Source organism: Cynara cardunculus (genome assembly GCF_001531365.2).
Source record: "Cynara cardunculus var. scolymus isolate 2C chromosome LG 2, CcrdV1, whole genome shotgun sequence".
NCBI classification, from domain to species: Eukaryota; Viridiplantae; Streptophyta; class Magnoliopsida; order Asterales; family Asteraceae; genus Cynara; species Cynara cardunculus.
The window spans coordinates 64,251,050-64,265,727 of record NC_037529.1 but is presented as its reverse complement, the minus strand read 5'-3'; the positions used below and the strand labels follow the sequence as shown (position 1 = coordinate 64,265,727).

The following is a 14,678-nucleotide window of genomic DNA, read 5'->3' as shown; positions in this document are numbered from 1 at the left end:
GACTTATAGTACTGAAAATCGTCTTTTGCAGACTATGTTATTTTGTCTTTTGGTGGAAATYTATAACATATATCCCGTATTTGCTTGGAGACTGTTTTATGGAAATATTTATTTGGATAAATAGTTTCTTTTATTCAAAGAGCGTAACTGATGTTACATAAAAAGGTAACAATTATATTTGTTACAAGAAAAAAATGTCAATTTTTTTTTTAAATTACGGGTGTCCAAGTTAATTTACGTGCACCATGAAGAGTTCTAGAGAATAGACATGAAAAATCCTCAGTGACTTTTTAGGACTCGAGCCTGTGACCTCTGAAGAGGATCCTAAAAGACTCAAGTTTTATTGTCAGTTGAGCTAAACCCAAAAAAGAAAAATTAAAAATGTCCTTGAAAAAATGTCACTTTCGATTATAGCCTTCGATGATAGTGATTGGATGGTTTATGATTGGTTCTCAACATTTTTTAGGTTTTCATATGCTTACCTCTATATACAAAAGCAGGTACAAGGGCCTATGTAAGCCTATATATTGGGGCAAGCATGTGGAAACAGCAACAATGTTACAAACCCATAAAAACTAATCTTTGCACATTTTTATCCATTGAAGATTAGAATCATTAAGGAATTGTATCATTAATTATCATGCAATGTATTTGTTTCATAATACATGTATTTTTTGTTTCACAACATGAAACATACAACATTATATGCTTCAAAACATGAAACAAAATACAATCTCATTCGTTCTTACGGTTCTCAAATTTTTTGAGGTCGTTATTTGATATGCCCAACACATATAGATACTAAATTTGAAAGATACAGAACATAAGAGACTAGTTTGATCATTTACAAAATACCTAAAATATGACAGAACAAAACATAACAGTTGTTCAGCGTTTGGTAAGATATAATTGGACATGATAGAACTGATATGACTAATTTACCTCTGATGAGTTTTTTTTTTTTTTTATGTATTTTGATTAATTTACACAATTTATTAAAATATAATAAAATAAATATTTTTTATAACAAAATATATCATCAAAAGGTTTTCTCAAAACGATTAAAATGACACTGAAATAAAAAGTTTGTATAGTTTATAATTTTTATTTTATACATTTTTATATTATTTTATTATGATTAATATTTAATAAATTACATAAATTAACCAAAATATAGAAATCGTATAAAGAATAATATATCGAGGACAATAAAATGAAAGTTTCAATAGCATAAAATATAATAAATAAAATTTAAAGAATGAATAAAATGTAAAAGAGAGGTGTATTTGATGTTTTAGAAGAGAATTGAGTTTTATTTTATGGTTATAGAAGTAAAAAATATGTCTCTCCACACCTTGTTCCATTATATAGGGTGAAACACGTCTGTTCTACTCGTCTGTTCTACTTTGTTACACTCTATTTATGTTTATTTCACATAAAAGTCATATCAAATGTGAAATGATGATCCCTTTTTTATTTAGTTATGTCATGTCCAGTATATCAAACACCATATATATTTATGAACATTGGAGGGATTCAATTTAGGATTGTGGGTAAAGTATATAGTCACAATTTATCATGAGACAAGTCAATACAAAGCCTAGTCACATTTTATCATAAGACAAGTTAGGACGAAGCCCATGATCACCCATTTCCGTGTGTGTGTATATATATATATATATATATATATATATATATATATATATATAAAGAGAGAGAGAAAGAGTTTGGTTCAAATACTAACCAATAAATTTGTGTTAACTATATCAACCAAGCTTAACCAATCATATTCCATCTTTTATTTATGTTCAAATGTAACTCATATATTAAATATAAGAGTAATTAGGTAATTTGACATTTATGTAACTCCCTAATAATTAATTGAGAGTTACAAATCTTAAAGATCTCACTAATTGATCATGATGTAATATTGAATTTTATTTTCATACGTGTTCATGATCATAGTTTACAAATGATGTTCTACATATAATGATATTGTTTTCATAAGTGTAAAAGATTTCCGTATCGTCCGAGTAATATGGATAATCTTATTGTAAAACAGATTGACAACAATGGAAATGACAAAATCGTCTACGACTACATTCGCAATTCGAATTCCGATAATGAAGAAAATAATCAAAGTGTTCCTATTGGTAAGTGATTAGTATGACATTTGAATTCATTTAAATGAACACATATCAAATGCAATAGATGTTCATATCGATACATATGCACAATCACATCACATGAATATGAACAGTATCTGTGATTCATGTGAACACAAGCTTCGTAGGTGTTCATGTATATACAACAGAGTTGACTCATGAATATACAGAAAATGTTCATATGGTTCACATGTTGTTCATATGTCTAATCTTTTTTGTTTGATGTGTTTTGAGGATATACACAAGTTGTTCATATGTCTGACAACTCGTGTATCAAAGATAGATTATTTTTTTACCTAAATACCCTTTGATATTTTGTTCACATATGTTAATTGAAAATATTAATTTAATAATTAATTTTTAAATATCATTAAATCACAACCGTTTATTATTCAAATTTATGGCCAAGATCGGTTAACAAAGTTAACACGATAATCTTGGTTAGCATTTGAACCAGCCCCTATATATATAGGGGAGCGATCAAATGAAAACCACTCAATTTGTAAAAACTGTAAAAACCTCATTCCACCAATCATAATTTTTCATTTTATTCATTTTTTTTTTGTAATTATGAGAGGATGATTAATCATTTTTATTGTGCAGGATGTTAATCACAGATATTATCATCTTCATTATTTTAATTTTAGAGACATACATGAAACAGTTTCATTAAAATTTTATTAAGTAGTATATGAAACAATTTCATAACCATATATGAAAGAACTTCATCAAAAAAAAGTATTATATGAAACAATTTCATGAAAAAATTTCATAAGATTAAGACGAATGAGAGTAGTTTTTACGGTTTTTACAAATTGAAGTGGTTTTCATTTGATCGCTCATCTCTCTCTCTCTTTCTCTCTCTCTCTCTCTCTCTCTCTCTCTATATATATATATATATAGACTTGGGATCATGTGAGATCACGAGTTTTTCGTAAGACCCGTAAGACCAATTCTCAACCCTTGAATTAGATTTATAATTTGACAATCTGAACATTCATAAACGCCACGAGACTTCTCAATAATCACAAAATTGCCACCGTGCAATTTTAGACCATTAGATTGAACAACGAACATAAATTAGTCTTACGGGTCTCACGTGAAACCCTTGGTCTCACGTGAATCAAGAGTTGGGTTCACGTGAGACCAAGGGTTTTTTGTGAGACCCGTAAGACCAATTTATGTTCATTCATCAACTTTATAAGCTAATTATCTAATGGTCTAAAGTTGCATGATGGCAGTTTTATGATTATTGAGAAGTTTCGTGGCAATTTTGAGATTATGAATGTTCAGATTGTAGATCTAATCCAAGGGTTGAGAATTGGTCTTAGGTGTCTCACGAAAAACCTTTGGTCTCACATGATCCCAAGTCTCTCTCTCTCTCTCTCTTTCTCTCTCTCTCCCTCTCTCTCTCTCTCTCTCTCTCTCTCTATATATATATATATATATATATATAGAGGCCTAATCAAATGAGAACTATTTAGTTTGTGGTAGCCGTGAGGTCCAATTTCAACCACAAATCAATAGATAAATTAGAAAACTTATAATTTTGGTAATTTTGAATTAAAATTTTAATGCAAGAACATTTTAAGTATTTTAAAACTCTCCTCTCTCCGTCCCCGTCCTCCGGTGATACCATAACGGTATCACCAATGCATCTTATATGTGCTTGGGTATCACACTGAGGTCATTTGTATGGTCAATTGAAGATGTAACACAGTGGTATCACAATGCATCTTATATGTGCTTGGGTATTACACTGTGTCTTTTGTTTAACAGAGTCAATAGTTTTAGGTATCACTGTGGTATCACCGGAGAACGGTGACTAGAGGATAGTGGCCGGAGGTCGAGGACGGAGAGAGAAGAGAGGAAAGAGGAGAGAGAAGAGACCTAAATGTTCTTGCATTAAAATTTTAATTCAAAATTACCAAGATCATAAATTTCCTAATTTATCTATTGATTTGTGGTTGAGATTGGATCTTACGGTTACCACAAACTAGTCAGTTCTCCTTTGAATGAGCCTCTATATATATAGGTTGAGTTCACGTGAGATCAGTATGTTTTCATAAGACCCGTGAAATCACTATTTTATACTTAAAACTTCACAACAAAACGTTGTGAAGGTTCAAAAAAAGTCGAACATTCACAACAAAAACACTGAAGGTTACCTTTACACCGTTTTGCTGTGAAGTTTCAAGTGTAAAAAAATGGTCTCACGAGTTTCACAAAAACAGGTTGGTCTCATATGATCCTAAGTCTATGTGTGTGTATGGAACGCAAATGATTTCATAATTAGAAACTTATTTTTTTTATAACTATAATAATCGATTTTCAAACTTTATCTTATCTATTGCCTTTTGTTTTCAAGTGCTTTTTCCTGTGTATTTTTGTTTCTATTTCCGCATCTTTTCAATAATTTTTTTCGTACATTTTTCATAAGTGGAGGTCTTCACATAAATTGTTTTACTCTATTTAATAGATGTCATGTCTATATACATTTAATCCTTCAGGCCTCGCCTTCACGTGAGATATACTAAACTTGATTGATTTGGTAACTAAGATAAAACTTCACAAAGCAAATTAGCTTTTTCATATTACTTTTTGTAAAACAAAAAAGATAGTCGTATCACATGAAAAATGATATATTCATAAATATTACTCTCAAAAGCTAATGACACTATGAACAAGAGAGTTATTCCCTTGAAAGAATAGTTAGTTTAATTGAATAAAATTCGATCTTTTGAGAATTCTCCTCAAATATCATCAGTTCTCGTCCTGCAAGGCTACTGAGAATTTTTACGACTATTTTCTAGGGCCTCTGTGATATATCAAGGTGTGTACAAGTTGACCTAGACACCCACGGTTATAAAAACACAAACAAAAAACCCACAAACGGTGATTGTAAAGACATGTCCGTGAACATAATGTCAAATATAAACCGTCATACTCATAAGAATATATATATATATATATATATATATATATATATATATATATAAAATAAGTGGAAGATATGAAGTGAAGATATTTTTGATGGAAAAAGTTAGCGGATAAGCAAGAATGGTTGATGAATTTTGAAAACTAAAAGGGCATAAAGAAAGTGATGACTTGATTTGGGTTTATTTATTGAAAGCAAAAGTGTGGTCCTCTTTTTTATTGTATATGAAAGCATCCATTGAAATTAAACACATTTTGGCAACTATTTTCACGTGAAAGTGCAATTTTTCTTGCGATTCTTGTGTCCAAAAAAAACTGTTTTCACTTTTTAGGTTTAATCATGTGTGCCTACTTCATGCCACCAAATTCATAACATAAAAATATTATTATATTTATAAAACACAAAGATTATTATCCATAATATTCGTATATGATTTAGTTAAAGAATCATTTCAAGTATATACATATTGGATTCAACAATCACTAAATACATGTCTATTACTGATAATTTAGAAGTGTTTAATATATGACAGAAATTGATTAAACTGATAAAAACCAAGTAATTTGGCCATGTTAGTGCTTCATTACTCAGCCCAGCAAATTGAAACATTATGTAACCAAGGTATGTAGTTTCGCTTATGGTTTGGAGTTTCAAACCGGACGTTTTGACCAAACTGAACAGTTTATATTTATATTAATAATTTAATATACAAATTTGTACTGTTTTTATGTGTATATATATATAGTGTAACCAGTTGAGTGATATGTCAAGTCCAGTCTCATGTATCAAGCACAACGTTAATGACATGTTTCAGAAGAACAAATTGTTATCTTACGCTCACTTTATTCTTGATGGTTTCATTTGTCTTGTTGCGGTAATTGATAACTGCTGCTTCTATAATCCCTTTTTTAGATGATTGGTAAAGTGTTTTCATATATAAAAATTCAACCGGGATTGGATTGTTAAATCAACGAGGCAACTAACTATAAAGTTCTTATAGATCCAACTTTATTGGCTTATCAAGAATACTAAACCTTACAAAGATTGTGGAAATCGAAAAAGGAAATTTAGTAAGCAATGATATGATGATTATACAATTTTAGCTTTAATAAAATAATTTATGAGTGTTAACGAATACATAACCATGACAACGTTCGTTGTTTTGGTTGAATGAATTTGATCTTAAACGAAAATAAACCTGATGCTGCATAATTTATTCAATGATTGAGAGTTTTTGGAGCAGGATTAGATAGAATCAGATGTTCATTCCTTCCTATCGTTAATGGAAGTCTTCTGATACCAATAAATATGTACATTCTATTCCTCATATGACAAAGGCACCAAGAAGTTACCAGATTGTACCTTATATTGATCTCCATCTTAATTAGGTCTTTCTATTCTGCAATTTTTGTTATTGGCTGAGGAGAAGCATCCAGAATAGAACAAGAAACCACTTGTGCCCACTGTTTCAATTTTGTCTTTACCTTTTGCGGATCATCATCTGTATACATTATAATCAAAACTGGATTTAAGCGAGATTCGATCGAATTAATTGTGGAGCCATAGGTAAAAAAAAGGAAAATACAAAAAACATTCGGAAGAAATTTTGTTTACTTGGATCAATAATGGCGGTAGTAAGACTTGATGAACTTGAAGAAGAATCGGAACTTAGCGATGAAGAGGACCTCGATAGGAGTCTATTATTGTACTGCCGGTTCACGGCCGCGTACAACTCGAGAGCAGGAAAAGCTTGCGTAAGTTTCGGATCCAAATCGTGAGACGGATCGAAACCGAAACCTAGATCAAAACACGCTTTAAGCTCCTTGACATCATCGTCAGTGACATCAATGTCGGCATCAATGCTCTTGCAGCGGCGATGGCGGTCACGACGTAACTGCTTGAACTTGAGCTTCTGCCATTCTTTGTCGCGGTGGATGTCAGGGGACCAGGAGCGTTGCTTGAACAGAAGGTGAGGAGGTTGCTTGGAGTCTGCCATGGAGGAACTTCCGGCGGTGGTTTAAGGAGCGGGAATGAACGAGAGAATTGGGCGGTGGGAGGGAGGGAGAGGGATATTTAAAAGTGTGTGGATTTTGGTGGGTCCGCCAACAGCATCGGAGTTGGCACAATCCTAGATGTAAATGTAATTGGCATTCCGCATCGGCAGTTGGCAGGCAAAAGGGTTTGTAACTTTGTGGGCCCAATTATATTGGGCCTTCACATATCTACAATTCTACATCCAAAATGTCGGAGCATATTGTTTATTTCCAAGTTAATAAGGGATTTATTTGAAATTTTTCAAACACAGGATTTTAAAATCTCAGGTGGTTATGGTTTCACGAGATTTAATAGGAATTCTGTATAATCTATACTATATTATAAAACATTTGATAAAAAAACCTATTTTTTATGCATGAAGTACTGTATAGTAATGCATATTACTTAAAATTCAAGATTACAAGTAAATTATATATAAGTATAACTTATTAAAGCTCCATGTTTGAATTCGTGTAACTAACTGCAGATGAACATAATCAAATATAGGATAAACATTCATTTTAAATATATAAAATCTAAAATATAATTAAGATAATTATTGAGTTCTAACAAAATATTTAATTATAATCTTTATCTATACTATATTATAAAACATTTAACAAAAACTCTTAAAAACCATTTTTTATGCATGAAATACTGTTTATTGATACATATTACTTAAAATTTAAGATAACAAGTAATTTTGCGTAAGTACAAATTATTAAAGCTCTAAATTCGTGTAACTAACTGCAGATAAACATAATCAAATACAGGATAAACATCTATTTTAAATATAAAAAGTCTAAAATATAATTAAGATAATCATTGAGTTATAACAGAATGTTTAATATTATAAAAAAAATATTATTAAACCAAAAATAAGTTACTTTGTTCTAAATCAAAATTAGATTATAATAAAAAAATTGAATTCAAGAAGTTACACAAAAAAACGAGAACTACTAAATAGTTAATTTGATACTAATATCGATTTATTTTTTTCAAATTTGTATGTTATCTTCAAAAATAAAAACTTAACATTATCGTTTTCTCAAACCACACAAAATCGTATTATATCGGTAGAGACAAAATAAAAACTAAACACTAAAATCAAGATTTATATCGTTGTATTACGCGAGTACCCTTCTAGTATTGTTTTAAAACACTTGTTTTATAATAATTCATTAATAAAAATATATTTTAATTATTTTTTTATGAATTAATTCCATTTCAAATCCATCATGCCAAACACATTAAAGATTCAAAATACTTCCAAATCCAAATCCCCCTCATTTCAAATCCTTCGATGAAATCCAAATCCCCCAAAACCATTCTATCAAACCAAACGACCCCTAAGTCCTTCAAAACCATTCCATCAAACCAAAAGCCGTTAAGTTCTTCATTTGTTGTCTAAAAAAACACATTTTCATTCATCATTGATGTTGTATATGTTAAAAGAGATTGAACTTACGTTAGGTTTAGTGGACTAGTTGTTAAATTAGTTATTGGTTAAAAAGTTAGTTAGTAACTGAAAAACTAGTTGATAAACTAATCATATTTGATATAAAGTAACTAATAAGGTGGTCGAGAAAATGCAAAATAACGGGAAAAAATATGTTAAAAATTAGTCAACACTAGTATTACATAATATAATTATAACAAATCATTAATAATATAATTATGTTAATTAAATACTATATTATATAGCATTTGACAAAAACTCTTAAAAATCATTTTTTATACGTAAAGTACTGTTTATTAATGTATATTACTTAAAACTCAAGATTGCAAGTAGATTGTGTGTAAGTACAACTTATTAAAGCTTCATATCTGAATTCATGTAACTAACTGCAAATAAACATAATCATATACATGATAAACATCTCATTTTAAATATAAAAAATCTAAAATATAATTAGGATAATCATAGAGTTTCTAATCGAATGTTTAATTATCTATACTATATCATAAAACATTTGACAAAAACTCTTAAAAACCATTTTTTATGCATGAAGTACTGTTTATTGACGCATATTACTTAAAATTCAAGATTACAAGTAAATTATGCACAAGTACAACTTATTAAAGCTCCATGTTTGAATGTGTGTAACTAACTGCGAATAAACATAATCAAATAGAGGATAAACATCACATTTTAAAATATAAAAAATCTAAAATATATTTAGGATAATTATCGAGTTCTAACAAAATATGTAATTATTATCTTTATAAGAAAATTATATTGTTAAACCAAATATAAATTAGTTTGTTATTGAACCTAAATTAAATTATAATAAAAAAATTAAATTAAAAAATGACACAAAAATATGAATTTTAAATAGTTAATTTGATACTAATATCAATATAGAATAAAATGAAATAATAAAATTAAGATGTATCTCGCTGCATTACGCGAGTATCCTTCTAGTTATTTTTAATAAAAATCTATATTATATTATAAAACATTTGACAAAAACTCTTAAAAACCATTTTTTATGCATGAAGTACTGTTTATTGATGCATATTACTTAAAATTCAATATTACAAGTGATTTTACGTAAGTACAACTTATTAAAGCTTTATTTTTAAATTCGTATAACTAACTGTAGATAAACATAATTAAATACAAGATAAACATTTATTTTAAATATAGAAAATATAAAATCTAATTAAGATAATCATTGAGTTTCTAACCGAATGTTTAATTATTATCTTTAATAAAAATTATATTATTAAACCAAAAATAAATTATTTTGTTATATGTTAGGCATAAATTAAATTATAATAAAAATTGAATTAAAGAAGTTACACCAAAAAACGAGAACCATTAAATAGTTAATTTAATACTAATATCGATTTTATTTTTTTATAATTTTTTATGCTATTTTCAAATTTATATTTCATTAAAAAATAAAAACATTACCGCTTTCTCAAAACCTCATAAAATTGTATTATAACGATAGAAACAAATAATAAAAACTAAGTATTAAAATAGAGATTTATTTCGCTGCATTGCGCGAGTATCCTTCTAGTATTAATTAATACAATCAAGATAGTAAAAAAAATAAACAATATAATATTTTAACGAATATAACTTTAATTTGTTTATATATGTAAGGGTTAATCATTTGAAAACTCCAGAAATTGTGAGATCCGTGAGAATTTATACCTTAAGGTTTTGATTAACATGTATCTGTTTCACAATGTGATTGTTTCATATGCATTTGGTTCACAATGTGAAATCTTTCTACGTGTATTTTTTGTTTCACAAACATGTCATGTGAAGCAAACACATAGTGGAACAAATATATGTTAATCATTATATCGAATTCTAACCATATATGAAAAAAATTTATATGAAATAGCACATGATGCATTGGTTCTCAAATATCTCATAATTTAGAGAATTCTCAAAATAAAGTTCTCCTATGTAAGGGTGTAACACCCTAAATTTATATAATAGCAGACAGTTTAAAATTTCTCAAACTCTTTTAATTTAATCAAACTTTGATATAGAAATACATGAAGTTTATCCAAAAGGAGAACAAGGTATGTGTCAGAGTTCTAAATGTACTGTCTAATTCCTAAACATAATTAGTACAAGTCGAGTGTTACTAGAACCTCAAAGTTTGTTGTCTTCAAAACAACATGAAAACTTCTAAAGTCACCTTATCGGAACCTCTACAAAGCTGCAAATGCCACTCAGGTCCCACTGAGACCTGACATACATGTCAATAAGAAAACATGTTAGGCTTAACGTCTAATGAATTAAAACAGCTTTATTGTATAAACATAAAATGGTTAAAACAAACATTTTCATAAAAATGATAAATCATTATTAAAACACAAGTAAAAAAGGAATATATTTCCAAAGATCGTTAGTTCCAAATCATATACTCGTTTTTAGTTTGACAACCAACATCCACATTCACTCAAAACGTACGCAAGGCACATGCTTCAAAACTTCAAATATATAGAAAAACTCAATATTCAAAACAACGAAAGCATCGGTAACAAAGTACCCAAAAACAACACATGTCAGTGACGGCGGAGACCCGATTCCATCGAATGTGGTAGGAACACAAAAGTAAGTCATTTATCAACGTTCTCGAGTTTCACCTCGGGCCATGGATCCTCATATACAACTTTAATGAGTATCACAACAAGATTCCAACAATGACCTAGTGTCTACTCGACCTCTAGATGATTTTCAACACAGAAGTCACCAGTCCCCATATACAGCTCCAACGAGCGCCACAATCTCTTAAACCATGACTTGGGGACCACACATTGGACTTAAGTTTGGACATCAAAACCCCCACTTAACAACATGACAAACTCCTATGCCTATGCATCTAATGCATAACAGTCCAAAATTACATGACACCAAGTGAATTACTAACGCACTCAAAACACGTAACATTCATCAAATATGCAATAAATGCATCATCCTCCCAAAACTCCACTTTGAGCCATTAAAACCGGATAAAGTCCCCCAACACTCATTTGAGTTAAAACCAAGCCAAAAGGCCCCATAAAACACAATTAACCATTTAGATTGAGTCAAAGTAAACACATAACCCGAAAAAGCATAATTTGCAACATAATAAACACGTGATACTCATGACATTGATGGGTCCATATCCTCATGAAGCCAATAATAGGCGTGCATCAAAGATTTGCACATTTATAACCAAAAAAGGGCTCACGGGTTGGGTAAAATCCCAAAATCACATCTTTCAAGCATCAAACAATATGTTTCCCCCAAGTCATCCAAACACTTAAGAAACCTCATTTGATGAAATAAATATCATTTGGAACCGTCATCCAAGGTTTACGCCTCAAAATAACACATTATAAAAGTCCTTTCAAGAATTTGAGACCTAAAACATATCTAAAGTGCATAATGTATGAAGCTCCCAAGAATGCTTCATCTACTCCCAAATATACATAATGTACCAAAAGGATGAAATTAAAGGTTGTAGATGCAAAAAAGGCCAAGTCGTGATATTTTCTGAGATGTGTACATACATATAAATTTATTTGGAGCATGTCGTGATATCCTAGGTCACACGATGATATACCTGTTATGCATGACGTATAAATAAGTGCTGATTTTACGATTATGTACTTCTGTCGTAGTTTTGGTTTATATTTTACTGCCATAGTTGGCACTTTTTAAGTATGTTTTAGAGAGAACGATATGACATTAATCACAGTAAAAATAAGGTTGTTACATAAGATGTGTTAGACATAAGTTGGGAAACCCTTGGTTTTGACAAAACTTTGATTTGTTTTTTTTAATAAGCAAAATTGCTTTTGATGATAATTAATTTGGATTGATGTTACAAAATGTCTTTCAAACGTGTTTTACAAAATTAGTGTAGCATCATCAGTTACTCCCATGGTCTCAAAGTACTGATCAAGTTCAAATTTGACGTTCTACGCTATGGTGGCATTTCACGCACCACGTGAATGGTGGCATCATGGTGACAGTAGCATAGCCAAGGCTAGATGAATGTTGAATAAGTCTTCCATTTCCAGCACACATCTTAATGAATTCCCTAGAGTTTGTCTTCAACAAACTTTCATAAGTAAGTCTCACTTGTTCCTGGAACTCGCGACCAAAATCATTGATCATCATCTTGGCCGCATCTAAGATATATATTGACATTTTCTTCGGTGAGTAACTCAACCGTCCCTCCATCTCTCCCATATACATGTACCAAGAATGCATCAATGATGTATTCGGGGTTTAATATAAGATGGATGATACCATACCTTTGTTGGATGGACTCAAAAGAGGCCTTGATATGCTCCTTGATTGATTCGCTTGGAGTGGACTTTAGGTTTGGTCACGACCACTCACTTGCTCTTGTGGCACCCTAGTGACAACTTCGTCTTCTTCTGCCGTTGTGCTAACTCTTTCAAGCAAATGCCTAGACTCAATCATTGTTCTGATATCACTTATAACGAGACCCCTTTTAACCTTCGTGACTATTACATGTTAATTAAGCCTAAATGCAGGAAGTTTTTATGGAAAAACAATTTACAAGCGCAAAAAAGAACACGAAAAAAACCAAGTATTGTCTTGGATTAAAAGTAGAACCAAAAGTTCTAACAAATCATATATTTTAAGCAAAGGTTGTCATGAAGTCTTTGGAAATAAGTATATTCTTCATAATCTCATATACGACTAATATATAGAATAATAAATCGATTCAATTCCTTCACAAAGATTAAAAGAATATATATATATATATATATATATACACTATATTATAAATCATTTGACAAGAACTTTTAAAAACCATTTTTTATGCACGAAATACTGTTTATTGATGCATATTACTTAAAATTTAAGATTACAAGTAAATTGTGCATAAGTACAACTTATTAAACCTCCATATTTGAATTCATGTAACTAACTGCAGATAAACATAATCAAATATTGGATAAACATCTCATTTTAAATATAAAAAATCTAAAATATAATTAGGATAATCATTGAGTTCTAACAGAATATTTAGTTATTATCTATATACAAATTATATTATTAAACCTAAAATAAATTTTTTTGTTAGTAAATCTAAATTAAATTATAATTAAAAAAATTGAATTAAGGAAATTACACCGAAACACAAAAACTTTTAAAAATATTAATTTGATACTGATATCGATATAATTTTATGATATTTTCAAATTTATATTTTATTTAAAAATAAAAACATTATCGTTTTTTTCAAAACCACATAAAATTGTATTATATTGACATAAAAAACGAATAAAATAGAACACTGAAATCAAGATGTGTCTCGATTCATTACACGAGTACCTTCTACTATATATATATATATATATATATATATAATATTTCCAATTTTTCATGGAAAACATTTTTTAAAATAATAAAATTCATGATTTGTAGCAAGGTTATAAAAACCTCATTATGGTGTCTCATAACGTCAAGGCATAACCTTGCCGTTACGTTAAAATAGGCGTGCGACTTTGAGGCGTATATTGCAGCATGGCGCGTTAATGGGTGTTATGGCGCATTACGGCAGGTTATACTCAAGGCGTGTTAAGGCATGAGTTTAATTGTTTATTACTTTTTCTATATATAATTTATGACTTGTTAAATCAAATTTTAATGATTCTAATTATTCACTGAAAGCGGGAATTCATTAACAGCAAGTTGTAGACGAGGAAGATTTTGAATTCGATTTCGATGATGAAAATAAATTTTTTTACGAAGATTATATGAAAGGATAATACACCTACTCTAATCCAATATAACATGTTTTTACTATATATATATATATATATATATATATATATATATATACTACTAGAAGAGTACTCGCGCAATGCAGCGAGACACATATTGATTTTAATGTTCTATTTTATTATTTGTCTCTATCGATGTTATAATACGATTTTATGCGTTTTAAAGAAAACAATAATGATTTTATTTTTGAATAAAATATAAATTTGAAGATATCATAAAAATTTGAAAAAAATTATATCAATTTTAATATCAAATC

General features: G+C 29.4%; 1 protein-coding gene across 1 annotated transcript; it reads right to left on the bottom strand.

The window, feature by feature from the left end:
- Nucleotides 1-6,354: 6,354 nt before the first annotated feature.
- LOC112508240 lies at nucleotides 6,355-7,167 on the bottom strand. Its single transcript, XM_025113035.1, has 2 exons — nucleotides 6,718-7,167; nucleotides 6,355-6,604 (listed from the first exon to the last, which is right to left on the bottom strand). Exons 1-2 carry the CDS (start codon nucleotides 7,097-7,099, stop codon nucleotides 6,498-6,500), a joined length of 489 nt encoding a protein of 162 aa, XP_024968803.1. The 5' UTR covers nucleotides 7,100-7,167; the 3' UTR covers nucleotides 6,355-6,497.
- Nucleotides 7,168-14,678: the final 7,511 nt, after the last annotated feature.